General features: G+C 42.7%; 1 protein-coding gene across 1 annotated transcript; it reads left to right on the top strand.

Moving 5' to 3' along the window:
* The first annotated feature begins 5,398 nt into the window (after nucleotides 1-5,398).
* SLAMF8 (SLAM family member 8) lies at nucleotides 5,399-23,244 on the top strand. The gene is made up of 5 exons (XM_036757508.1): nucleotides 5,399-5,438; nucleotides 15,366-15,686; nucleotides 18,759-19,064; nucleotides 20,594-20,701; nucleotides 22,578-23,244. Exons 1-5 carry the CDS (start codon nucleotides 5,399-5,401, stop codon nucleotides 22,664-22,666), a joined length of 864 nt encoding a protein of 287 aa, XP_036613403.1. The 3' UTR covers nucleotides 22,667-23,244.
* Nucleotides 23,245-25,672: the final 2,428 nt, after the last annotated feature.

Below are 25,672 nucleotides of genomic sequence, written 5' to 3'. Positions count from 1 at the left end.
CAGGTGGGAAAAGCAGAGAGATTAAAGGTGAGACCATCAGTTGGGATACAGGCTTGAAAATGGATCTATTTTTTTCAACAGTAGCCTTTTGGTGCTAACAGTAGGGGGGAAAAAACCAAACTGGAGATAAAAGACCTGAAATTTTTCATCTGTGAAATGGAGGATTTGGACAAGATGACTTCTTAGATCCTCTTTCTGGACCTAGATCCTATGACACTTTCTGTAAAGACAGCCCCATCCAATTCTAGCAGTTGCCACTTCCCAATGACAGGTGATCTCTCTTTCTTTAGTTTTTCATAACTAAACTTTGAAACTCAACTCTACGGCTTCCACTCTCTCCTCGACGCCATTATACTATCTCCCTTCCATTAGAACAGCATCCTCTAAAGTCACCCATGGTTCAGTTCCTATGGGCCTCACCCAACTATCTTATAGAAGCCAGATTCTAAACCTTAGAATTGTAAACACCCTCAGAGACCATCCATTCCAAGCCATATCGGCAGCCTGAAGCTCTTCTCTTCACCACACCTAACAAGAGGTCCCCCACCTTCTGCCCAAAGACCTTCTTATTCTTTCTCATCTTTCTGGCTCTCCCTGATGAATTTGACATGGCTGGAGAGTTGTCAAAGCATACTTAATTTAATGTGCTATTTAGACAATTACCTTTACACTAGAAAGTGCTAATAACAGTAACCAGTTGATGCCTACAGGCCAGTCATATGAGCCTTTACAGTACAGTTCACAGAATCATAGCATCTCTGGATGGAAATGCATCTCAGAGGCCATCCAATCTATTTCCACCCATATCTGAACAAGGATGCCCTCTGCAACATTCTTTTGTGGAAGACCCCCAATTTTACCATCTGATGGCTCTAATCATTAGGAAATTTTTCCTGATATCAAGCTGAAAACTACCTCTTTGCAACTTCTACCCACTTTCCCTTCTGGAGCCAAAGTTGATTCCCTCTTCCCCAAATGGGCTTTCAAATATTTGAGGAGAGCTGTCTCATCACCCCTAAGTCTTCTTTTTTGTAAGCTAAATATTCCCAGCTCTTTCAACATGTCCTCATGTGTCACATCCTTGAGGCCTTTTACTATCTTAATTGCCCTCCTCTGGAAACTATCTGGTTTATCCATCTCCTTCCTAAATTGTGGTACCCAGGAATGGACACATTACTGCAGGTGGGCATTGGATCAGGGTTTGATACAAAGCACATTGTACACATCCCTAGTCCCAGACTCCAATAGAAACTGACTTTGGGAGGAGAAAGGCGTTTGAAGCAAAGTATGTATTGGGCAGCACAGCCTGCCCTCTCACCACACACACACACACACACACACACACACACTCACTGGAATTAAGTTTGCAGTGGCTTACCCAGTCCAGTCCTTCAATCACAGGCAGGTTATTTGTTTTTGCCTTCTCTCCCTGCCTCTCCCCTCATTCCACTCTCCTCTTTTCCTCCAGCCACCACAACCAGGAGGCACATACCCAGGATAAAAATCAAGGCAACCCAAACTGTTTCATCTTGCCCCTCCCCTCATCTATCTGCTGTGTACTTCCAGATACCCCCAGAGAGAGTACGAGGACTGCTCTTCACTGGCTGTCCAGTAGCACTCGGGAGTTTATCTAGCTTTCTCTCAGTGCACAATTGCCCAGACTTCCCTATAGTAACCAACAGCATGAGCTCTCTGAAAGTAGAAACATTGCTTTTGCATCCCTGCCCTGAGTACCATGACCAGAACATAGTAAGCACACCCAATAAATACATATTGACTGACTGGCATAGTGGACAATAGCAGTGTAGTAAGAATAAGTTTATTAACTTAGTAAAATAATAGGAATAAATTTGTCAACTTAACCAAGTTTTAAGTCTTTTGTATTTTGCTTTAAACGTCCATTTTGTGATTGAGTGTTTTTTTTAAGTTGTTTTCCTATAAATTGTTTTTCTTTTTATTTCAGTTCCAAAATTTCTCCCTCCCTCTAGTCCCTTGCCCTATTGAGAAGACAAGAAATTCTGTCCAGAGGTGGAGAACCTGCAGCCTCAAGGCCACATGTGACCTTCTAGGTTCTTGGGTGGGGCCTTTTAACTGAGTCCAAGTTTTAAAGAACAAATCCTTTTATTAAGAGGATTTATTCTGTGAAGTTTGGATTCCGGCAAAGGGCCAAACTGGAGGACCTAGAAGGCCACATGTGGCCTTGAGGTTGCAGGTTTCCCACCCCTATTAACTATACCTATTATACATATGAAGTCATGCAAAACATTTCCATGTTAGCCATGTTGCAAAAAAGGCAAGAAAAATGAAAGAACTGAAAAAAATATGCTTCAATTCAATCTGTACCCAGAGTTCATCTCTATAGATGGACAGCATTTTTCATCATGAGTTCTTTGGAATTATTGTGCACAGCTAAGTCTTTCAAGTTGATCGTCTTTAACAATATAGCTGTTACTGTGTACAATGTTCTCCCAGTTCTCTCACTTTATTTTGCATCAGTTCATATATGTCTCCCCAAGTCTTTCTGAAACCATCTCCTTCATCACGGGTATTCCATCACAATCATATACCACAACTTGTTCAGCCATTCCCCAATTAGAGAATCCCAATTCCCAACTGGGCATCTTCTTAATTTTCAATTCTTTACCACCACAAAAAGAGCTGCTATAAATGTTTTTCTACATATAGGTTGTTTTACAATAGCAAGATAAGAACTTGTGTCACATAATGTAGTAAAAAAAATCATTAATAAACATGTGTGAACCTTCTGATAGAATATATCATAATGGGAGTTTTAAGTTTTTGATTACTATTTATTCCTCCTAGAACTTTTGGTTAACTGAAAGCCCATCTTCTTTTAATATTAACCTCACCTGACCAAAATTTGTCCCATGGGCTGTGCAAATTTACTTACTGACTTAAACATTCCTTAGATAAGAAGCCAGAGGAAGAATCTTAACTGCCCCTGACTCTTTTTCAACATGTCAATATTCCCCTCAATCAGGCTATTTGTGAGCCCTCTAAATGTAGTTTAATCTGACTTAGTTTACCCATAAAGTCTGCTTAACTAGGTTTGTTTATATATGAGATTATGACTCTGTTTAACCAAGTTTATTCAACTTTTATGACATTGAAGGAAGCATGGGATTATAGTTCTAGCTTTTCTTTAACTTTTATGGCCTAAGAGGAATGTACAAGATTGCACTATGGTAAAAGAATTATTCCTCTGTCACTCTGCTGTAATTTTGTCTATAGGAGGACTTGTTAGAATTCTAATGGTTGTTCAGGTTTATTGTTTTCTCTGAAGTCTGAACCTATGCTTGAGCGTGATAATAAAACCTAGGTTTTTACCTCTATAATTTTTACATTGTGTTAAATATGTTTTGGCAGCAGTTACCTACCACATGAACTCAGAGAGGAGATATTGCTCCCATAATAATATCGTCAATGCAAAAAAGTTCAAAATGACTTACACAATGAACTGGACAATCAAATTATGTGGCAAACAAATTAGGAACCCCCATAGCTAGAACTGTAAGAAACCCACTGTAGACCCAAGCCTTCAGCCTGCTCCTGGGACAGGCACCTTTGTTCCCCCAAACTTGAGACTCAGCTGCTAGAATTTTTTCAGGGCAGGGCTGATTAATGCAGTCCTGCTACACACCTGCCATGGAGATAGACACATGGACTCCAGCTGAGCTCAGTATAAAACTCTTTCTGGGACGTCTAAGAAGCAAGCTGGTGGTTTGTTCTTAAGGGAGCTAATATTTGTATTGTTTGCACATATCGATTAACGGAGTTCAATTGTACTCATTGAGAAGCATGGGGGGGGGGGGGCGGGGTCCTGCTGGAGCCAGCTCATCCTGGTTACCTAGAGCTGTTAAAGCTTTAGTGTATGCATTTATACCTTGGAAATCTGCAAACGCTGCAAATCAAGTCACAATAGATTGGGTTTTTTTAATTTGTCTAGACTTCAGAAAGTGATAGAGAAAATGTTAATAACAAAGATTAAACTTGAAAGTGTATTATTTTCAGAGAGGCAGTTATTAAACATTTACCATCATACCATGGGTGTGTCTGGTGTTTCTGAAGTAATAGTAAATGAACTACGAGCGTGTACCAAGTGTTCTACTTTGACACTACAAGACTTGGGTTTGAATCTTGGCTTTGCTTGCCTGGTGACTAGAGCACAAATCACACCCCCCACACCTCCCACCCACACTCCTTCTATTTCCCCTTCTATTAAGTGAGGAAGTTGAACTAGGCCATCACAAATCCTTTACTACTTTAAACCCTAAGAACCAAGGCCACAAAGAGTTAATGGGAGGATGTGGCCAGGGAGGGTGGTCAGAGCCCTCTGTTTACAAAGATCTCCTCCCCTCCTCCAGCCTCTATGCATCAGTTTGCTCTAAAAAAAGTCTTTTTTTCACTGCAGCCAGTCTGTTGTGGGTGGCAGATGGAGCTACTGAGCTTGCATTTGCAGCAGACATTTAGCTTCCCCAAAAAGCCCTGAGGAATAGAGAGCTGGGATCTGGAAGCTCCGGCTGCAAGCTGCTGTCTTAATTAGAGAGTGTTGGGAGTGGCCCCTTTGAACTCCACAACTAATTTACCTGAGTGAACTCCCCCCTGTGGCCGGGTAATGAGCAGTTCTGTGTACTAGTGATTAGAAGGCTTTGCAGGACCAACCGCAGAGTTAACCCTTCCCTCCACTAGCTCGGTCATCCCTCTGGAACCTTGCTCCAGCAGGCAGGCAGCCCCTCCCTCCTGCATCTTCAGTCTTTGAGCACTCACCCACCACTAGCTCCTTCGGATCAGCCTGCAAACATACCTTTAGCCCTTCTAGCCCATCACTCTTCTTCCCTTCACTGCTAAACTACAAAAAGCTTTCTACTGGGACTTCCTTCCTAACCATTCCCTTTAACCCCTTGCAGTCTGGTTTCCTCTCCTCCTACCGCTGACCAGCACGGAGTAGCCACTTTAAAAATGTTGTTTCAGTAAATGAAGGGTAAAGAGACAGAGCTTCGAGATGAACAATTTTATTTCCCAACAACATGCCTAGGAAATTTTCATGGTTGCATTAGCAGAAGAAGAATATATGAAAGAGGCTGATTTATAAGAATCTGTTCTTAAAATAGTCCACTCTGGACTGAGCCAACTTCTACTTTATTTGGGGGCATTTTTGTTGTCAGGGCGCCTTGTTCTGAGTCGATTCCTCCTTTTTGGGATGGGGTTTTCCATTACTTGACACAATGAGGTTCCCCACATCCTCTCAGCCTAGGATGTTCCAGTTTCCAGTTGGTTAGTTTCTCTTTGAACTGTTTCTCCTACATACATATACACACGCACACACACATGCACACAGTCATTCCCTGGGTCCTTTCTTCACCCATGTTGGAGCAAGATGGCTGTCTGGACACTTCAAAACCTCCTTCTCTGGGAAGGTATGGGGAGTCTGGGGGTAGGGAGAAGGCTCAAGAGGACTGACCAGGAAGCTGGAACTCCATCTAACTATGGGTCTTCCCACCAGCCGGGTCTAGGCAAACCATGATTAATTGTGAGTTTGCATCTTAAGGGCCAAGGAAGGACTGGAGGAAGATGAGGGAGAGCCACCAAAGCCAAGATGGTGTCAGGGGTTAATTGCAAGGTAGCACTAAGAAAAAACACTAATCAAGAGGTATGGGGAGCCCAGGAGAGGGTACCAGGCGGAGCTAAAGCTTCAAGAGCACTCTTTGGGGTCAATGGCAATAGGACATCATGGTTACCCTTGGGCAGAGATGATGTAAAAACACTGGGGGCATCTGGACAGCTCAAAAATACTTTCTTTGTAAAGACAGTTTGGAGGGAAGGGTTAAGCGTCCCAGAGGGCGATAGGGGTATTTGCCCAGTACTGGGGAAGGAGGGTATAGCCTTCCCTTTTAGTGATTTCTATGTTGGGGTAAGAAGTGGATACAGAATAGAAGGCATTGCCTATCCAACCCCATCTTCCAAGGCAAAAACAAAAACAAAAGTTCTGTTGATTGCTGTGGGTATCCTCCCATCCTGGCCTTTTAGCACCTCTGACTCCGCCCCCCAGGCTCAAGATCTCAGGCGGATCATTATACTTTCCCCTAAATGAATCTGGCTTCCATCCTTTTTTCTTTCAGTAAAGGGTGCTTCCATTTTTTTCAGTCACTCCTGTTCATAACCTTGGTTTTATCTTTGACTTATTCCTCTCCTTCACTAACCACATCCAATCAATTACCAAGTTTTCTACACTCCAGTTCCACATCTCTCACAATCTGTCTGCTTATCTCCACTCACACAGCCTTTACCCTGGTTCATACTCTTATCTCTCACCCAGACTATTGCAATAGCCTTCTAATTGGTCTCCCTGCTTCTCAGCGTCTCCCTACTCCAACATACTCTCTGCCCAAAGCTGTCGAATTGATATTCCTAAAATATTGATTTGACCAGGTCACCCCATACCAAAAAATATTCATGACTCCTTATTGCATCTGGAATAAAATGCAAAACCCCTAGCCTGGCTGGAATTTAAAACCCTCCACAGTCTGGCTCCTACCTACCTTCTTTAATCTTATTTCATGTTACTGGCCTTCATGCACTCTCTCTTCCTGGTCCCCTATGTCTGCAACATTCGTTATTCCTTCAAAGCGCAGCTCAGATTTCACACCTTTATGAACGATGATGATGATGATGATGATGATAAGAACTAGCGTTTATAGCACTTTAAGGTTTGCAAAGCACTTTGCAAACATTATTTTATTTGTTCCTCACAACAATCCTGGGAGATAGGTCGTATTACTACCTATTGTAGCTTTACAGATGAGGAAGCCGAGGCAAACAAAAGTTAAGTGACTTGTCCACAGTCACAACGTTAGCAAGTATTTAAGGTGGGATTTGAACTCAAGGCTTCCCAACTCCAGGTCCAGCATTCTATCTGCTATGCCACCTGGCTGCCATTTGCTATATCTTTATATTGTTTTGTTCATATTTTGTATTTAGTTCTCTCTCTAGACATTGTATTCCCTCCACCCCTACAATAAAATGCAATCTCCTTGAGGTCAGGGACTGTTAATTTTTGTCTTTTTTATTCCCAGATCTTAATACAGTGTTTTGTCAGACATGGTAGACTCTTAGTAAATGTTTGTTGGATTAAGCCTCCTTCATCTACACATAAGGAGACCATGAAATCCAACCTCCTCATTTTACAAGTAAAGAAATTGAGAGACAGAGAGATTAAGTGACTGGCGGGGCCCACAGCTAATACGAGTTGAGATAGGATTTGAACCCAGTTCTTCCTAAGTCCACATCCAGTGTCCTCTCCTCTAAAAACACTAGGTCAATGTGTAAACAGCAGAATCAAAACTTGAACCTAGGTCCTCTGGCTCCACTTTCAAATCACAAAGGGGCCTTGGAGGCCATCAAGACAAATACCCTCACTTTTCCAGATGAGGAAACTGAAGACCAGAGAAGTTAAGTAACTTCTCATGGGCCACACAGCTAATAAGAGTCTGAAACAGGATTTGAACTCAGGTCTTCTTGACTCCAAGTCCATTGTGCTATCTCTTTCGACACCTAAGAGGTATAAGGAATGCTATCGTTCTAATAACACTGAACTTGGAGGTAGGAGTCCCATGTCTGAATGCCAGCTCTGGCACAAAATATGCAATTATGGGTAAGTAACTTCACCCCCTGAGCCTGTTCTGTAAAACAGGCTTGATAACGCTTGTACTACCTATGTACGAGGCTGTTGTGAAAGGATCTCACCTGTGAACCTTATGGTCCAGTGTGGAATGCTCCACCTTGTCTTCTCTTGGCTACCATGTAATTGGCTCAATGAACATCATTTAGCAGCTACTCTCTGCTCTGCTCTGCGTACCTAACATCTTTGTCTATAGTCACAGAGTACCAGAAGATTTGAGCTAGGATGTGTAGGAGTGTGTATTAGTGGTAGTAATAACAGTTAACATTTACACAGCTCCTACTATGAGTGCTAAGCAACTCACAGATGTAATCTTCTTGCCAGCCCACACAGCTAGTATCTGAGGTAGGATTTGAACTCAGGTCTTTCTGATTCCAGGTCCATCACCTTATTCACTATGCCACCTAAGTGCCTCGTTGGGGTGAGAGGTTTCTGTGAAAGGGTAAAGATGTGACCTGTGGCCAGTTGGGTTTGCTAGTTTCCTGTAGGGTGACACTGACAACATAGAACTAACTAGCCTTCTTAACCCAAAACCCCAGTGTTTGGAAAGCTTGTACAGTCCAAATGATTAGTGACCCATAGTTCCTCTTTCATCTCTAGGGGACCAAAATTTGATCATAGTGTTTATTGTAGAGTTCCTTCTTTAACATAATTGGAATTTACGCAACTTTATGGAGAAAAAGGAACTACCGACCGACATGTCTCTAAGTTTTCCTTTAAAAAAACATCTTAGCAAATGTGTTGTTTTCACATCATTATAATGGCTTGTTTTGAAGCAATATTTAGATAGAGGACAGCACAACTTCCTAGATTGCAATCTGCCTTGGTGAAAAGAGTTCCCGTGCTGGGAGTTCCCCACACTGAAGCTCAAAGTATCATAGATTTAGAGCTGGAAAAGACTTTAGAAGTATTCTAGTCCAACCTCCTGATCTTACAGGAAGCTGAGACACATGGGATTAAAATATTATGCCCAAGATCACGCAGCTGGAACCTGGCAGAGCCTGGGATTCAAATTCAGATCCTCGAATTCAGATTTTTTTTTGTGTATTGAGTAACAAACCCAAACTCTTAATAAGCTTCAAGGGTACAGATTTGTAACAGCTTTAACACCTATTTGCCACCTACTTACATTGTTGGTTGGTGGAAATTTTTTTCCAGCTTAACCTTCTATGTGTGAGCTTAGAAAAAGTCTCACCTCTTTGGGTCTGTTTGCTCATGCTAAAAAAAAAGAAAAGTTTGGACTCGATAATCTTTACATTTCCTTCCAGGTTTAGAGATTCTGTGGCTGAGATTTTGATTCACATACTCTTTGACACATGTTTTTCTGTTATTAATATTCTAGAGCCGGGCTGTCCAAAATGTGGCTGCCGCAGTGCGATTTATGCAGCCTGCCTACAAGCATAGAAATTTACATAAATGCTTTAGTAAACAAAGCCGAGCTACCACAGAGCTCTCACTAAAATGGCAACTCAAAATATATTGTCTATTGTTTCAATAAAAACCTAAGGTTGGACAGCCCTGTTCTAGAGTTTACTCAAATTAATTTAGTGATAGTTATCCCTTCCACATCGCAGGAAATGGAGGGGCTAGGGACACAGTGCCGCCATGATCTGGAATATCCATGTAAAATTTTTTGGCCCTCCCTTCGTACCAGAGAAGAAATTTGAATTTTTTTCTTTTTCTTTATGGAGTGTTTACAATACCTTCTTGTATTTGGGTTTGACTTTATACAATGCTTGTATTTGGGTTGACTTTATACAATGCTATACATATATGTATGCATTTCTGAGTTTCTGAATTTCTGTATCATTTGCTGACCTTCAGTGTCATCTGTGGCTTCCACAAAATTCTCAAAAAATTCCCATTTAGTTTCTTATGCCAACCCTGTGATATATTGAAACCTTGATGGGGAAAGTCATGATGTGGAAGGAATAATTGTTGTATAAGTAATTACAGAGTTATTGTGAGGAACAATGGTATAATGTGTGAAAATAACCTTAGAAAGAATAAAATATTTTGTTAACCCTAAAATACTATACAAATATGAACTGTTATTGCATTACCTTCTTCAAGTACTTCAAAAGATAGGTGCTCTCCTTGGTGTGGGTGACCCACCACATATTAGTGCCCAGTCTTCATGCCTTTATTGACCCTCCCCACCCCCAATTTTCTGAGCCTCTCCGAACTCATTGAGGTTAGTCCTTGATGACCAATAGCCTATCTCCAGACTCATACTGTAAACTTTTCCAGTTTGATAGCATCTTCTTGAGCTTGTGACTCACTGGCATAGGGTCAGAAGACCCAGAATCCTCAGCATAGCACCACAGGGCCTTAGAAAAAAAATAATAGAATAATTCATAGACTCAGAGGATTAACTTTAGAGCTGGAAAGAACATTAAAGCCACCAAGTTCAAATCCTTCATTTAACAGATGAGGAAACTGAGGCCCATGGAAATTAAATGACTTGCCCAGGACCACACAGCTAGTAAGTGTCAAAGGCAAGATTCAAATGCAGGTCTTCTTCAAGTCAAGGTCATCATTCTATCCAGTAGAGGGAAGTCACTTACTAATGACTATTTCCCTTTACTTGTATAATGTCCATTCATACCTTTTGATCACTCATCAAAGGGAATCAGGTTTTTGACTTGTTATTTGTATGTGTTAGTTCTTCATGTATTTTGGATAGGTTATGATGGCCATTTGTATTTTTGTCAAGCTATTGCTTTCCTTTTCATATTTATGCTATTCTATTTTGTTGAGCAAAAGTTTTTCCTTTCAAATTTTCCTATATCCTAACTCTCCCAATAAAGTCCTGCTTCAATGCCTCATCATGAAATCTAAGTAAGTCCTAAATGTTAAAGTCTAAGCCAATGGAGCAGAAACTTTGGTAGCTCCCGATAGATGCAAAGGCTTTGAAAATGTGCCTAGCTATTGCCTCTATGTGCACCATCTATGAACCCACTCTAGCTATGTTCAGAGAAGCTTGATCAATGATAATGAGTTACTTTGACCAAAGCCCCTTTTGAAGATCATCCGCTGAGTCACAGAAGGATGGTCAAACACTTCATCGGTAGAGGGAGTTGCCCACATGACAAAATAGTGGATCTTGGAAATATATTCCAACGGCTCTATCTTGTCTCATCAGAGGAGGAAGCCCTCCACTATTCCAGTGATCACAAATGTACCTTCCCTCCAAAGCCAGGATGGAGTTTCTTTTTCATGGAATCATCAGATCATAGATTTAGAGATCGTTGGGATCTTAGAGATCATCTAATCCATCTAACCTGAGCATATATGCAGTACTTTACAGATAAGGAAATAGAAGCCTGGAAAAATTAAGTGATTTACCTAAGGACATGCAGATAATTAGTTCAAGAGCTAGACTTTGAACTCAAGTTCTACTATTCCAAATCCATCATTCTTTCCACTGTACCATATTTAATCTTTTCTTTTTTTTAGAAAAATATTATTTATTTTTAATATTCATTTAATCTTTTCTTTTAAAGATGGACTGAGTTTTTAAGTTTGGAAACACAGAGGAGGGAAGGATACATTACTGTTGAAATCAGGCAACCCACAGTGAGAGTCTGAATTTGAGAATCAGGAGATGAAAGAATTGATGGTTCTAATCAATTATCAATTATTCACATGTGACACATCCACTTTGTAGTTTATCCATGGCACATGGTTAATTTAGGCCGGTTTCCTGCCTAGGCTCAGCTCATGGACAGTTTATGTTTGCTTAGACAATATAACTTCCACTTACTTTTAGGCAGAGACCAAAAGATTAGGACTCTTCACTGTGGGAAAGATAAGAGCTAAGAAGAGAGATAACTGTTTGCTAAGGGTGAATATAGATGTACTCAATACATCCTATAACAAACAGCCAACCTTAAAATCTCAGTGAAGGGAGTTTAAGGAAGAATAAAATGGCAAGATCTTGGGCCTTCTCTGAGCCTCAGTTTCTTTATTTATAAAATGAATGAGTTAGACTGAATAATCATACATCCTCTTCCAACTCTAAATCCTGTGGTCCTCAGGTGATCCTAGTGTGCCCTTAGAACTTGGTATGTTTACAGCAGTTGTTATCCCAGGCAGTGGCACCAGCTTGAAAATATAACTGGGTTCCAGGAGAGTTTAGATTAGAGGTTGGCAATCTTTCAGAGATGGCTTGCCAAGATTTTATTCTCTTTCTGAAGGAAGGTAAGACACTTCTATTCTTAAAGCAGAAACTCCTTTTCAAAAATGCAAATACTTCCTGGGAAGAGTCACATCTTAAACCTTTTATCATAAGATTTAGAGCTAGAAAAGATGTCTTGTACAATGACCTTATTTTGCAGGTATAACAAGCATGCCTTTGGAGTCTGGGGATGGATACATGCACGGGTCTCTTGCTAAAGAGCATGTTTGACCAGAGGTTCTTGGTTGACTTCTTGGACCCTATGAAGTTTGGGGGCATTGGAGGAGGGGGAGTGGAAAGGGATTGAGTATATACTCTGGTCACTTTTTGTGACACATGTGCCTGCCTCTTCCTAAGTAGCATGTGCTCCTAGAGACTCCTGCTCGGCTACTTGCTTTCTGAGACTAGAATAAGGATGTGTGCCAAAGAGGACTGGCCACTGCACCAGGAAGAGTTGCCCACTTGGAAGGCTTGAAGGAAGAACAACTTCCTTTCTTGTTCTCTCTTCCAGTCTCTCAAATTTCTGGTTTGGGGCTGCAACATCTCTCCCTTTAACTGCCAGTGATGGCAGGGGTGTGCTGGAGCCAGCTCTAAACAGTTGGCCAAGAGACTGATAAATTTTCAGTGTGAGCATTTACACCTCAGAAATTGGAAAACACTACAAATCAGGGCTTGTTTTGTTGAGTGTCTAGACATAAAAAGTGTTCATAATGCAGATTAAATTTAATCATGTGCACCTACAGCTTACCCTTGTTTTGCTCTATAACCTTTGGTTGAGCTCAACAGGACTGCAGGAAAAGGCTCAGGGAACAATGTTATCACCAGACTAGAGGCCTGCTGACTAGAAGTTAATAATAATGACTGGCGTTTATAAAGCACTTTAAAGTTTGTAAAGAGATTTATATCTATTATCTCACTTGGTCCTCACAACTACCCTAGGAAGTACAGATGAGGAAACTAGAAACTGAGACAAACAGGTTAAAGTACTTGCTCAGGGTCACACAACTAGTAAGTGTCAGAATCTAAATCTGAACTCAGGTCTATCCTGACTACGGGCCCAGGGCCTTTCTGCTATGCCACTTAGCTGCCCTTCAAAGAGGCAGGCTTAAAGTCACATACACATTCATACAGACACATGCACAGACAATGAACACACACACACTCACACATACATACTTACACACACATGTTCATATATTCACACTCACACACATATACTCATACATTCATACACCCATATTCACAGACACATACACACTCACACATATTCACACACTCACACACACATACTTATACATTTACACACACATATATGTACACACATGTTCATATAATCACACTCAAACACATATACTCACACTCAGGCACCCATATGCACACAGTCTCACACATATACACACACACTCAGACACACATACACCCATGCTCACACACACACACACATATACTCATGCACTCACACACACATATATACTCACACACACACACTCACACATATACTCACACGCACACATATACACACAACCAAGAAGAAGTCCCACTGCTTACATGTCTCCTAGAAGGATGGATTCACAGTCTGAGCATCTGGATTCAAATCCTGGGTCTGTCATTTAACTTCTCTAGATCTCAGTTTCCTTACCTGCAAGATGAGGGGTTTTACTAGAGATCGTCTGACATCTGTTCCTGCTGATTCGATAATCTAACTTTCCTTCAAATCTAGCCAGTCTGGACTTTTTGGATCTTATTCATTGCCTTCCCCCTTAGAGGATTATAGAAATTTAAAGCCAGAGGGCACCTTAGGAATTATCTAATCTAACTCCCTCATTTTATAGATATGGAAACTGAGGCACATAAAAGGAAGTCACTTGCTCAAGGTCATGGGGAAGTCAGTGGCAGTATCATAGCTGTAATATGCCCTTCTTACCTTCTCCTACCACTCCACCCCCAACATGATTACAGACATAGTAAGAGCAGGGTAAGTGTCGTGTCCATCTGCCTTGAGCACATAGTAGGCCTCTAATTGTTCAGTTGAATCGAGCATAGTAAGAGCAGGGTAAGTGTCGTGTCTATCTGCCTTGAGCACATAGTAGGCCTCTAATTGTTCAGTTGAATCGAGCAGTCTGAGACCCTGGGCACAGCCCAGGAGCCTGGCCTCCTAAGTATGGGGAACCCCACAATTTTCTAACTTTGAGCCAGATGGGTGGTCACTGGCCATCATGGGTCTGGAGAAATCTCAGAAAGGAGATTCTTGAACTGGGCAGACCTCTCCATTATGGGCCTGATTGAAAGTGCCACTGAGCAAGAGAGGTGAGAGAGCTCAGGTTTGGTGGGAATGAGGGGCAAGGGTCTAAAAACACCCAATAAGAGGCTAGTAGCCGTGTTATTCAGAGCACAAGCAACAAGCCTGGTCCCCACCATCCTTTGTTATCAACGCTCCTTGCAAATATCACTAACATTAGAGACTGCCTCATTTTTTTTATATTTAAATCCTGAGCATTTAGCACAGACTTTGGCACACAGTTAGTGCTTAGTAAATGAAATTCATTCATTAATATAAGGTTCTTCCCTTCTTGGCAACATTAACTGCTATAATCTGTAGGCACTCATATAAGGTAAAGAAAGATGTTCTTTGGAATAAAAAAAATGCAAATTTGTTTTGCAGGTGGGGGCAGATTATATTCTATTAGTCAGATAGGTGGATTGTGGATAAGTGCTGAACTTAGAGTCAGGAAGACCTGAGGTGGAATCCTTGTTTGCTGTGTGACCTGGGCAAATCTCTTAACCTTTCTCATCCTCATTTTCCTCATGGGTAAAATGAACATGATAATTGTACCTACTTCAAAGGGTTGTTCTGATGATCAGCTGAGATAACACATGTAAAGTGCATTGCAAACAAACCTTAAAGTGCTACATAAATTCTGGCTATTTATCATCATCACCACCATCTATGATGTACCTCATTATGATTCAGTGGCTAGAGCCATGAACCTGGAGTCAGGAAGAACTGAGCAAATCACTTAACCTCTGTGTGCCTCAGTTTCTTCATCTGTTCAATGGGGATAATAACACCTGAATCCAAGGGTTGTTGTGAGGATCAAACAATACAATATCTGCAAAGCCCTTTTTGCAAATCTTAATGTGCTGTATAAGTGCTATCCATCGTCTATCTAATATCTATTATTATTTCTTGAAATCAATAGGCCACATCTCATCCTGGCCTAAAATAAAGTCAGCTGTGCTGCAGTAAAACCATAAAAATAAAAAGTACTGTATTTGGAATCACAAGACCTGGGTTTAAGTCTTAGCTCCGACACCTGCATGCTGTGTGACTATGGACAAGTCACAATACCATGGCCCATAGCTTCCTTCCATGTAAAAGAGAAGGGAAAGTTTGTTGATTTCTAAGAGTCCTTCCCCTCTAAGGTTCTATGATCCTGAGGAAGGGATAAGGACGCCTCCCAACTTGATAACTGTTCTTCACTCCAGTGTTGCTCCCAGCTGTCTGGGCCCAGGTGCAGGGGCTCGTGGGCGACTCTGCTTTGCTGGAGGCAGAGGTGCCCCCAGGTTTCCGAGTCCGTGAGGCCATCTGGAGGTCCCTGTGGCCCTCAGAGAAGCTGGTGGCCACATTCTTCCGTGGGGCACCGGAGATCCTGTACGACTCACGATTCCTGGGCAGGACCCGGCTGCACAGCAACCTCAGCCTGGAGATCCAGCTTCTGGAGCAGGGGGACAGCGGCAACTTCTCACTGCTGCTGGTGGACACCAGGGGCCGAACTGAAAGCCACATTCTGCAGCTCACAGTGTATGGTAAGTGGAGCCTGCCTTCGGCCCTGGCGACTCTCCACCACCCCCTCCCTGAGGCTAATAACTTAAAGTGTTGTGGTGGGGAGCAAATGAGACGTCAAGTGCTTCGTGCTTAGTCAGCACGCATTTGTTAAATGCCTACTACGTGCCAAGCTCTGTGCTGAGCACTGGGAATCCTAATAGAAGCCTTAATAATATAGGTTACTAATAAACCATATTTTATTAATTAAACCTGAATTTTAAATTAAACTTAATTTTATTAATAATAAACCTTAAAGCACTACATAAAATTTATTACTACTAATTATAACTATTTTATTAATAATATTATTATTATTCCAGAGCAGAAGGGATAGCCATTCCTACATTCCAATGCTAGCCACCTTCTGAACAGGCTGTCACTGTCACATATACAACTGCCCTTCAGAAAGTCAGATGAAATTCTGCTTTCTTGGAACACCTCACTGCCCTTAGTCCTTCCTCCCCAGCCTCTTCCATTCTTCATCCCCTTCTTCCCTAGCTCCACCTCCCACCACATCCCTACAGCTTCTTTTGGGCTCCTACCTCAGTTGGAGAGGAGGCCACAATGAGCCCAGAACTTTCAAAGTCTCACCTGGGCTGGAGAACAGGGAGTAGGGGTAAGCAATGTAGGCAGATAGCTAGGGTGCAGCATACAGTCAGCCAACAGGCATTTATTAATTACTATGTGGCAGGTTAGGTACTAAGAAGAGATGAAGAGAAGCTTTTTTTGTAGCAAATAAGCATAGTTAAACAAAACAAATCCATATGGTGGTCATAGGTGAGAATGTTGATTTCATTCTGCCCCTTGAGCCTATAACTCTTCTATCAAGAGGCACATAACATCTTTCATCATCCGTTGATAGGCACATTTTAATATTTCTTTTTATAAATAATATATTCACATTCCTAGAAAATTCTCTCCCTTGTGGCTCATTGGTATTTATTTTGTGATAAGTCCACATGGAACTCAAAAGTTTTGATGGATAATATCTGGCAGGAGGCAAAATTTTCAAACCTTGCCTGAGAGACCCAAATGCTGAGAATGAAGAGCCAGTGACTTCTCTTTGCTTCACAATACAAAGCCAGATCTCAGTTAACCTGCAAGGAGCGTGAGAAGAAACACAAATAATCCACGATCAATGGGGCCACAAAACTTTTTCAGATTTAGTTTGCTTCGTTGGAGTTGGAGGGTAAAGACAGGTGGGACAAGGCTGAAAACTGGTCACAAGAAACAGCTGAACGGTGTACTCAAATACATTGCGGTTTTATGACTTCCAAATGTGCAGCGGCTAAAACTCAGCAGGCAAGGCTGCCCAGTGGAGTCCCTAGGGGATCTGCTTAGAGATTAGATAACAATGATTTATAATTAGCTTCTTAATTGTTTGAATTTCAGAGGGCATTTCTTAAGTCCTTGAAGTGTTTAAAAGCAGTTTGTTCTCTCTCTTTGATATCTTCAAAGGATCTCAGATTTAGAGCTAGAAAAGACATTAGAGGCAAACCCTTCATATTAAAGATGAGGAAATTGGGACATAGAGAGATCAAATGACTTGGCCAGGGTCACTCTGTCTGAGGCAGCTCTTGAACTCAGGCCTTTCTGACTCCAAGTCCAGTGGATACTCTTGCCACTGAAGCAGGTGGAGGTGGTGGGGAGAAGGGGGTCTTCCTTACCTTTTCCCGTAAATCTTCAAAGAGGATCTCTACACCCTATAGCTTTCCCAGCTCACGTTGACATAGTTTTTACACAGGTAGAGTTATTTCCATTTTACAGAAGAGGCAGCTGAGGTTAAGAAAAGGGAAGTGAATTGGACAGTGCCCACTGCATAGTAGGCGCTTAACAAACGTTTAGTAATTAACTAACAGGGTCACCCAGCTATCAATGCTTCACAGTTTTGGTATGGAGGGCCCGAATACAAGATTTGGAGTCAGAACGCAATGTCAGACAAGTCACTTAATGTCTCTATGTCCCATTTTCTGCAAAATGGAGATCATGGGGCCATAGATCATAGATCTAAGGACAGAAGGGACATCAGAATCCATATAGCACAACCCATCTTACAGATGAGGAAACTGAGCCCCACAAAGAATAAGTGACCTACCCACACTGATATAGGTGTTGTGTTGTTTATCCGATGCTTTGTGACCCCATTTCGCAGTTGTTGTTGGTTTTTTTTGTTTGTTTTTTTTTTTTTTGGCAAAAATGCTGGAGTGGTTTGCCATTTCCTTCTCTGGCTCATTTTGCAGATGAGGAAGCTGAGGCAAACAGGATAAAGTGACTTGCCCAAGGTCACACAACTAGTATCTGAGGCCAGATTTGAACTTCCTGACTCCAGGCCCTACACGCTATCCACTGAGCCACCTAGTTGCCCTCAATGCAGGTATTAAGCATCAGAAATGCCAGGAGGTAATAATATTTGAACCATGGAAGGCAGCAGGGTAAAATGGAGAGGGTCCTGGCTCTGGTGTTAGAGGACCTGGGTTCCAATCCAACCTCTGAAGTTTAGTATCTGTGGGACCTTGACCAAGACATTTAACTTTCCTAGGTTTCAAAATGTTCTCTTCTGTAAGATGAGGGGGTTGGGCTGGATGACCTCCAAGGCCCCTTCCAGCTCCAAACCTATGATTCCGTGAACTGCATGTTTCACTTCATATTCACAGGGTTGGCTGTGAAGGGCTTAAAGCCTATATGAAGGTAAGTTTGAGTAGAGCATGGGGAGGATAGAACCATGATTTCAGTGTGTAGAGAATTATCTGATGAGGATACTCCCTCTACCCTATGCAAGTCAGCCCCAACCTAGCCTCACAGAGGTGAACGCCAAGAACACCCAGTCAGTTGCCTGGGATAACAGAACCCAGGTGTGTAAGAGGGAAGGATTTTAACCCAGGTCTGCCTGATTGGCACATAGTAGGTGATCAATAAATATTTTTTTTCTTTCTTCCTTCCTTGTACATCAGGGAATTTTCAATAGTGCTTAGCAAGTCCACTCTACATGACTGTGTCCAGTGTAATTAATGACCTGTGTAATCTTAGCTCCATATTGTGTGTTCTGTTCCCAGAAGCGGTTTCCAGACCCACAGTGCAAGTTTTCATTGCCACAGCAGGTGGCACCCAGCCACCCAGGACCTGCCAAGTCTTCCTGTCCTGTGTGGTTCCCAATAGCAGCGAAGTGACCTACAGCTGGCAGCGAGAGGGTGCAGCGGAGCTAAGGGACCCCCAACAGAGTCTCTTCATCGATAGTCAAGTGCTGAGGATCTCCCTGGGGCCAGAGGATGAGGATACCGTCTACTCTTGCATTGTGTCCAACCCTGTCAGCTGGGACTCGGTGGCCATCACGCCCTGGGAAAGTTGCCTCCAGAATACTGGTATGCCACATGGTCAGACCAATCCTTTGGGCCCCGACCTGTGGAAGCTCCACTCACTCCAATAGTCAATGAGAGAGAGTGGTTAAGAGTAGGGAGAAGAGGGAAGTAGACAGCTCCCTGAGGCTAAAAAAAAGAATACAAACAAACCTACAATTCTGTAAAGAGGTTTCCACAAGCATACTGACCAACCTTGCCATGGCCAAGAGAGGAAACTGTCCCTTCTCTTACATCTACTCCACCTGGCTTTGCTGTTATAATTTCTTTGCCCTTATAACCCTATTTTAACAGTCTTTTTAATTTGGCTTCACCTGGATAAAAACATTGGGGTGGGGAGGGGAGGAAAGCTTTTTTCCCATGGTGTAATTGACCCGTGATTAATAAGGTCCCTTAGGTGTAATAACAGTTCACATTTCCATAGTGTTTGAGAGTTTTTCTGTCATCCACACAATGGGGGAGAGGTTCTCTCTAAACATTTTGGTTTACAGATGGCAGAAACTGTCATAGCAGAGAAAAATTAAGTGATTGATCTAGGGCAAGGGTGGGGGACCTGCAGCCTCGAGGCCACGTGTGACCCTCTAGGTCCTCAAGTGCGGTCCTTTGACAGAGTCCAAACTTCACAGAACAAATCTCAGGGATTTGAAGTTTGGATTCTGTCAAAAGGCCACACTTGAGGACCTAGAGGGCCACATGTGGCCTTGAGAGCACAGGTTCCCCACCCCAATCTAGGGTCACAAAACTAGTGACAAGACAATCCCAGGACTTGACTCCAAATTCGATATTCTTTCCACCCTGAGTCCCATAACATAGGGATGTCAAGAGTTGAGAATGAGCAGATTTAGTAATTTTGAATTCTCTATGAGTGTTTATGTGGGAGGAGGTGACCTCTGCCCTAGAGTCTGGCCCCAGAAGGAACCTTGGCCTGGGTGCTAAAAACAGGTTTCCCAGGCTCCCTCCACTAGATTAAGTGGCTTTATGACATACAGTTTGTACTTTGCTCTAGGGTTTGTGAGAGTGTGAACATCATGTGCAGATAGGTGCAAAAGTGCAGAATGCACGCTAATGCATGTAGAAACGTGTATGTTTTTAAGGGTTGGCATGACAGTGGAAAGAACACTCGTTGCCTTGGATGAATCCTGGCTCTGACGGCAGTGGAGTCACCTATAACAAGTCTACTTGATCTCTCTAGACCTCGGTCTCCTCATCCGAAAAACAGAGACAATACTTGTACTCCCTGCCTCACAGGGATGTCGTGAAAAAGATGCTCTCTAAACCCCAAAGTGCACCAGTGACTTTGCATGAGCTCGTGGTCACACTACTTATGCCCTTTTAAACAGAGGCCTTTCTTTCATCCCCATCCTCAGGGATGATGCCTGGGCTCCCGAGAGAAGGTCAGAGCCATACGAGGGACATAGGGCCTGTAAGAAGGATTGAGGAAAGGGAAGGTGTTTTATTTGGCCCCACAGAAGGGTCAGTGGCTTCAACCACTCAGTGATTACCTCTGACTCTGACCCTGAACTTCCTCTGCCCAGAACCAGGGAATAAATCCTACAAAGACATACTGCTAGTGGCAGTGCCCATCTCTCTGCTCTTGCTGCTGGCTGGCATCCTCTCCATATGGCACTGTGCCCTCTGCTCAGGTAAGATTCCTCAATGTTGCTTTGGGAGGGGGCTGGAGGTGGGGAAGGGGATAAGTCATGGAGATGAAACCACCTGCCTTCTTGTCTATAAAGAGCTATGGTATGCATTATGCTAAGCAACCTTCTTAGCTGGGGGGGGGGGGGCTGGAAGGAAAGGGTCAGCCTGGCATAGAATAACAAAATCATAGATTGTAAGAGCCAGGGAAGACTTTAGAAATCACCTAGCCCAACTCCCTTGTTTAATAAATGAGGAAACTGAGGCCCTAGTACATGAAGTTAGACCTTGGCTAAGGTCAGACATGTAGTTAGGTATTAGAGCCAGGATCAAACCCCCAAATGGCACACTCTCTCCTGCACCATGCTGCCCATTTATGCTTCCTCATCCTTTGCAATTCTTGTCTATGCCTTTCCCTTATCTCTCCTTTGAGGAACTGAGCTGAATTGAGAAACAGCCTAGTGCAGACCTTTCTGGTTCTTACAGTAAATCATGGACGCCATTGCAGCATTCAGACTGTCCATCCATCAGTTGTCTCTCATGCTTGAATTTCATGGCCTGCCTACTTCCTTTTTTGGTCATGTGTGTCCTTGGTGATATATTTTACTCCTCTGCTAATACTGAACAGAGGTTTAAATAACTTGGAAAATCCTTTGCAAGGCTGATGCAGTCGTTTCAAGTCCATTTATATCACCACCAAATATAGACTATGAACTTCTAGGAAAAGCCTATCAGCGTATAGTGAAGTCTGCAGAAACTAGGGTTCTCCTGCAGCGATGTTTATATGTCATTCAAAGAACACTGGGCTGAGTATTGGGAGAACTCGGTTCTAATTCAAGCTCTCCCATTAACTTGAACAAATCTCCACTGGGCCTCCATTTCTTTACCTGTAAAATGAAGGCAGAGGCTCTTAAGGATTCTTAACCTCGGGGCCATAAAATTGTTGTCTTTTATAGATAGATAGATAGATAGATAACTGTATTTTAACATAATTTGGCCTCCTTTATTTTTTTTGTTTTTTTTTTTTGGAGGGGGAAAAGGCAGGGCAATTGGGGTGAAGTGACTTGCACAAGGTCACACAGCTAGTAAGTATGTCTAGTGTCTGAGGCCGGATTTGAACTCAGGTCCTCCTAATTCCAGGGCCAGTGCTCTACACCAGGGCTGGTGCTCTCCTTTATAATCCTATGTATTTTATGCATTTAAAAACACTACTTTGAAAAAGAGGATGACAGAAGTGTCAACAGACTGCCAAAGGGTTCATGACATCAAAAAAGTTAAGAACCGCCAAGTTAGACAGTGGTCTCAACCCCCATTTCTGGCTCCAATAGCATGCGCCTTATATATATGAATAAATTTGTATCAGGAGAGACCAAAGTTAGATCTTGAGATTAACTTCTCATTCCTGAATGTTAAGGAGTGGGGGATGGGGCAAGGAAGGTTGTGAAATCCCTTCTCTAGAGATTCTGAAGGTTGGGAGACATAGTCTCCTGTGATGATGTAGGAAAAGGCTGCCCAAAGCTACATAGCACATAGAGGGTCTTCCCAGCCTAGTGAGGCTGAGATTTATAGAGGTTTATATATTCTGTCCAGTAGAATATAAACTCTTACTCTTGTTAGTCCTTCACTTTTGAAGAGGACCAATAACATCACGGGGTGATATCTTGACTTGTGCATGAATTAGATTTAAGTGTGGCCAAGCTGTGCAAAGTCAGCCTCACTCTCTCTTCCTGAGTCATCAAAGCACCTTAAGGGCAAGGGATGTGTTTTTGTTTCTAAATCTCCAGCACTCAGCATGGTGCTTGGCATATAGTAGGCACTGAACAAATGTTTGTTGAAATAAATTGTACCAGATTCTGTGCTTTGTCTTTTATTCCTTGTCAGGGAAAAAGAGGAGAAACAACACTGCCAACAGTACGGACACAGAGACAGAGATGCCGCCGCTGCAGTTCAGCTGCCAAAAATCCTTGTGACACCATCGAGCCAGGGCTGCTGGGATTGTCCTTGGAGTGCTTGCTTAGCCCATGGTGACTTGGGGAATGGCCCAGCACTTATAAACCACCCCCAGTATATTCACCTCTCTCAAGAAACTCTTTCACTCCCTGGCATACTGGTAGTGGGCAGATCATCCTCGAGCCTCTGGACTCTAGGACATGGGCAACAATGGAGCAGATTCTCAAGGGAAGAAGGGGTTGACTCATCCTCCAAGTGATACACACCACCAATGCCTTCCCCCCGGCACTGTGAGGAGGAAGTTCAGAGGGAGGTTCCTAGAAGCACCAGAAGTTTTTGTAGAAATAGTTACAGAATATGTGGCCATAGGAACCATACAGACACATGCTGTCTGGAACATTAGCCCCACAGCCACTGTTCATTATGGCATTGACCACCTGGGCACCACCAAAACTAACACCAGCTATCCAAGGCATTGCTACAGTGCTGGGCACACGAAGGGTGCTTAATAAATGAGTGTTGATAGATTGATGTGCACAGGATCCCAAGGCCCTGGAAAACATTAGACAGGGCTTCCAAAAACAAATTCTGTGGAGCCAATATGCATTGGAATAAAAAGAGAAACTGTGGCGTCCCTTTCTTGCCTTCGATCCAGGCCCTAGCCCTGCATTTCCTTCAGGCTGCTTGCTATTTCATGCTCCTTCTGACTTCCTCTCCCAAGAAAATAGGAGGGAAAAAATGGGTTAAAGGGAGGGAGGTTAGCTTGTGACCTTGGGCAAGTCATAACCTTTCTGGGCCTCAGTTTCCTCATCTCTAAGATGAAGGGGTTGGACTAGATGAGTTCTAAAGGTGCCGTCCAGCTTGAACATTCTATGAGCCTATGATTCCCTATTCTAGCCTGGAGACCCTTTGCTTCAGTGAACAGCTGGAGTGAATCAAAATAATCAATAACTTTGCTGCCAACTATCTTCACTGACCCTTGACACCTACTTAAAGAGGTACCTAAGGTATCCTTTGTGGATCAATCATCAGAAAAAGAAGCTGTGGACTCCGATAATTCAATTTGCTTAATTTACCCCCCTACCTCCAGAAAAAAGTATGTCTGTTAGCATTTTGATAACAGCTTGAATTTATGTGAGCTCTATACCAGAGTGATGTCAGTGTTGGAGAGATATGAGAGATTTTACAAAGACAGAATGGACGGGACTTAGCAAAAGATTGGCTATGGAAGGGTGAGATAGTAAGGAATTGAGGCTGACTCCTAGGTTGTGAGTCTGGGTGACTGGAAGGAAAATGGTACCCTCAACAGTAATATGGAAGTTAGGGAGAGGGGCCTGTTGGGGGCAGGGGGAGACTAATGTGCTCAGTTTTGACCTCCAGTTGGAGATGTCAACTAGGTAGTTGGAAATTCAAGAGGTCAAGGAGGTGGTTAGTGCTAGATAAATGGATTTGAGAATCATTTGCACAGAGACGATAAGTAAACCCATAAGAGCTGGTGAGACAACCAAGTGAAATAGTATAGAGGAAGAAAAAAAGGAGGCCCAGGACAGAATCTTAGGGGATACCTATGATGGTTAGTAGGTGCAACCTAGAAGAAGATCCAGCAAAGAAGACTAAGAAGGAGCGATCAGACAGGAAAGAACTGTGTCCTGAAAACCTAGAGAGAAGAGGGTGATCAACACTGTCAAAGGCTGCAGAGGTCGAGAAGGATGAGGACTGAGAAAAGGCCATTGGATTTGGCAATTAAGAGATCAGTGGTGACTTTGGAGAAGGCAGTTTCCACTGAATGATGAGACAGGATGCCAGAATACAGATTTAAGAGAGTAGGAGGAAAGGAAATGAAGGCATCGATTACAGATGGCCTTCTCAAGGAGTTTCAAAAGGGAGGAAAAATATAGGATGATAGCTAGTGGTGATAGATGGGTCAAGTGAGGGTTTTTTAAGTATGAAGGAGACCCGAGTATGTTTGCAGGCAGTAGGAAAGAACCAGAAGATGTGGAGAGATTAAAGGGGAGAAAGTATGCATGGTAGCGGAGGAAATCTACTGAAGAAGATGCCATAAAATAGGATCACTTGTGTAAGTAGAGGGGTTGGCCTTGGCAAGAAAAAGCCCTCCTATTTCACCTTCTCCCACTCCTCTCAGCAGGGAGGTTTCTCAGAGCCTGCACTCTAACCAGGCGATCTTTCCTTTACTCATCTCCGGAAACCTGCCTTTGTGTGTGTGTGTGACAGAGAGAGAGAGAGAGAGAGGGAGAGAGAGAGAGAGAGAGAGAGAGAGAGAGAGAGAGAGAGAGGGAGAGAGAGATTCTGCAATACAGTGCCTTAGCCATTTTGTGGGACACTTTGAAAAAATTCTGATCAACTCCTTAGCTAATATCTAATTGCTAATAGAGTTTAACAGCTTATTTGTTCCAGAGGTATTTGGATTTTAACACAGAAAGAAGGAACCAATCTGAAGGAAGGAGACTCCAAACCAGGATTTTCAGGCATCCAGATAGTAGGAGAAATATTTTGAAGTGAATGTCACCCTTGGGGTTTGGGGCCAATATTGGGAAGTTATGCAGACAAAGGATGCAATTTTCACAACCCCACCCCCTCTTTTCCTCTCCATGGCATAGTAGGGCAGCTCTGGGCAGAGTGGAGACATTCCCACTCCCTAAATCAGGTCTTAATGATCTGGCATGGGTGTCTTTTCTCTGATATTTTTATTCCATGTTTATTGACAGCTAGCACCTGCTCAAGAAGAGTTGTTTTCATTTTTTGGTTTCCTGACATACCTTGTCCTGGATCTGTTGACAGCAACCACTCCAGCTTCATTACATATTTTCTTGATACAGTAGGATTTCCATTGTCACTGATGATAGGAAGAGCAATGCTGGGAAAGCTGTTCCCTTTCAAGCCTACTTGCTGTCATTTCAGTTTCTACCATCAGTTTTTTATCTTGCATCTTTTTCTTTCTTCACCCATTTTGCATGAAGAAGAGAGACCCTTTGAAATCAAAAGGCAGCTCCACTCGGGCTGAACAC

Source organism: Trichosurus vulpecula, chromosome 4 (genome assembly GCF_011100635.1).
Source record: "Trichosurus vulpecula isolate mTriVul1 chromosome 4, mTriVul1.pri, whole genome shotgun sequence".
NCBI lineage: Eukaryota > Metazoa > Chordata > Mammalia > Diprotodontia > Phalangeridae > Trichosurus > Trichosurus vulpecula.
This window is presented reverse-complemented; position numbering and strand designations above follow the sequence as displayed.

Excerpts from the sequence above, each read along its gene's own strand:
- SLAMF8 (XM_036757508.1), top strand. The coding sequence starts at position 5,399 with ATGGCTGTCTGGACACTTCAAAACCTCCTTCTCTGGGAAG. Across the intron at positions 15,687-18,758 it reads TCTGCAGCTCACAGTGTATG|AAGCGGTTTCCAGACCCACA; the intron begins GTAAGTGGAGCC and ends TTCTGTTCCCAG. Across the intron at positions 19,065-20,593 it reads AAGTTGCCTCCAGAATACTG|AACCAGGGAATAAATCCTAC; the intron begins GTATGCCACATG and ends TCCTCTGCCCAG.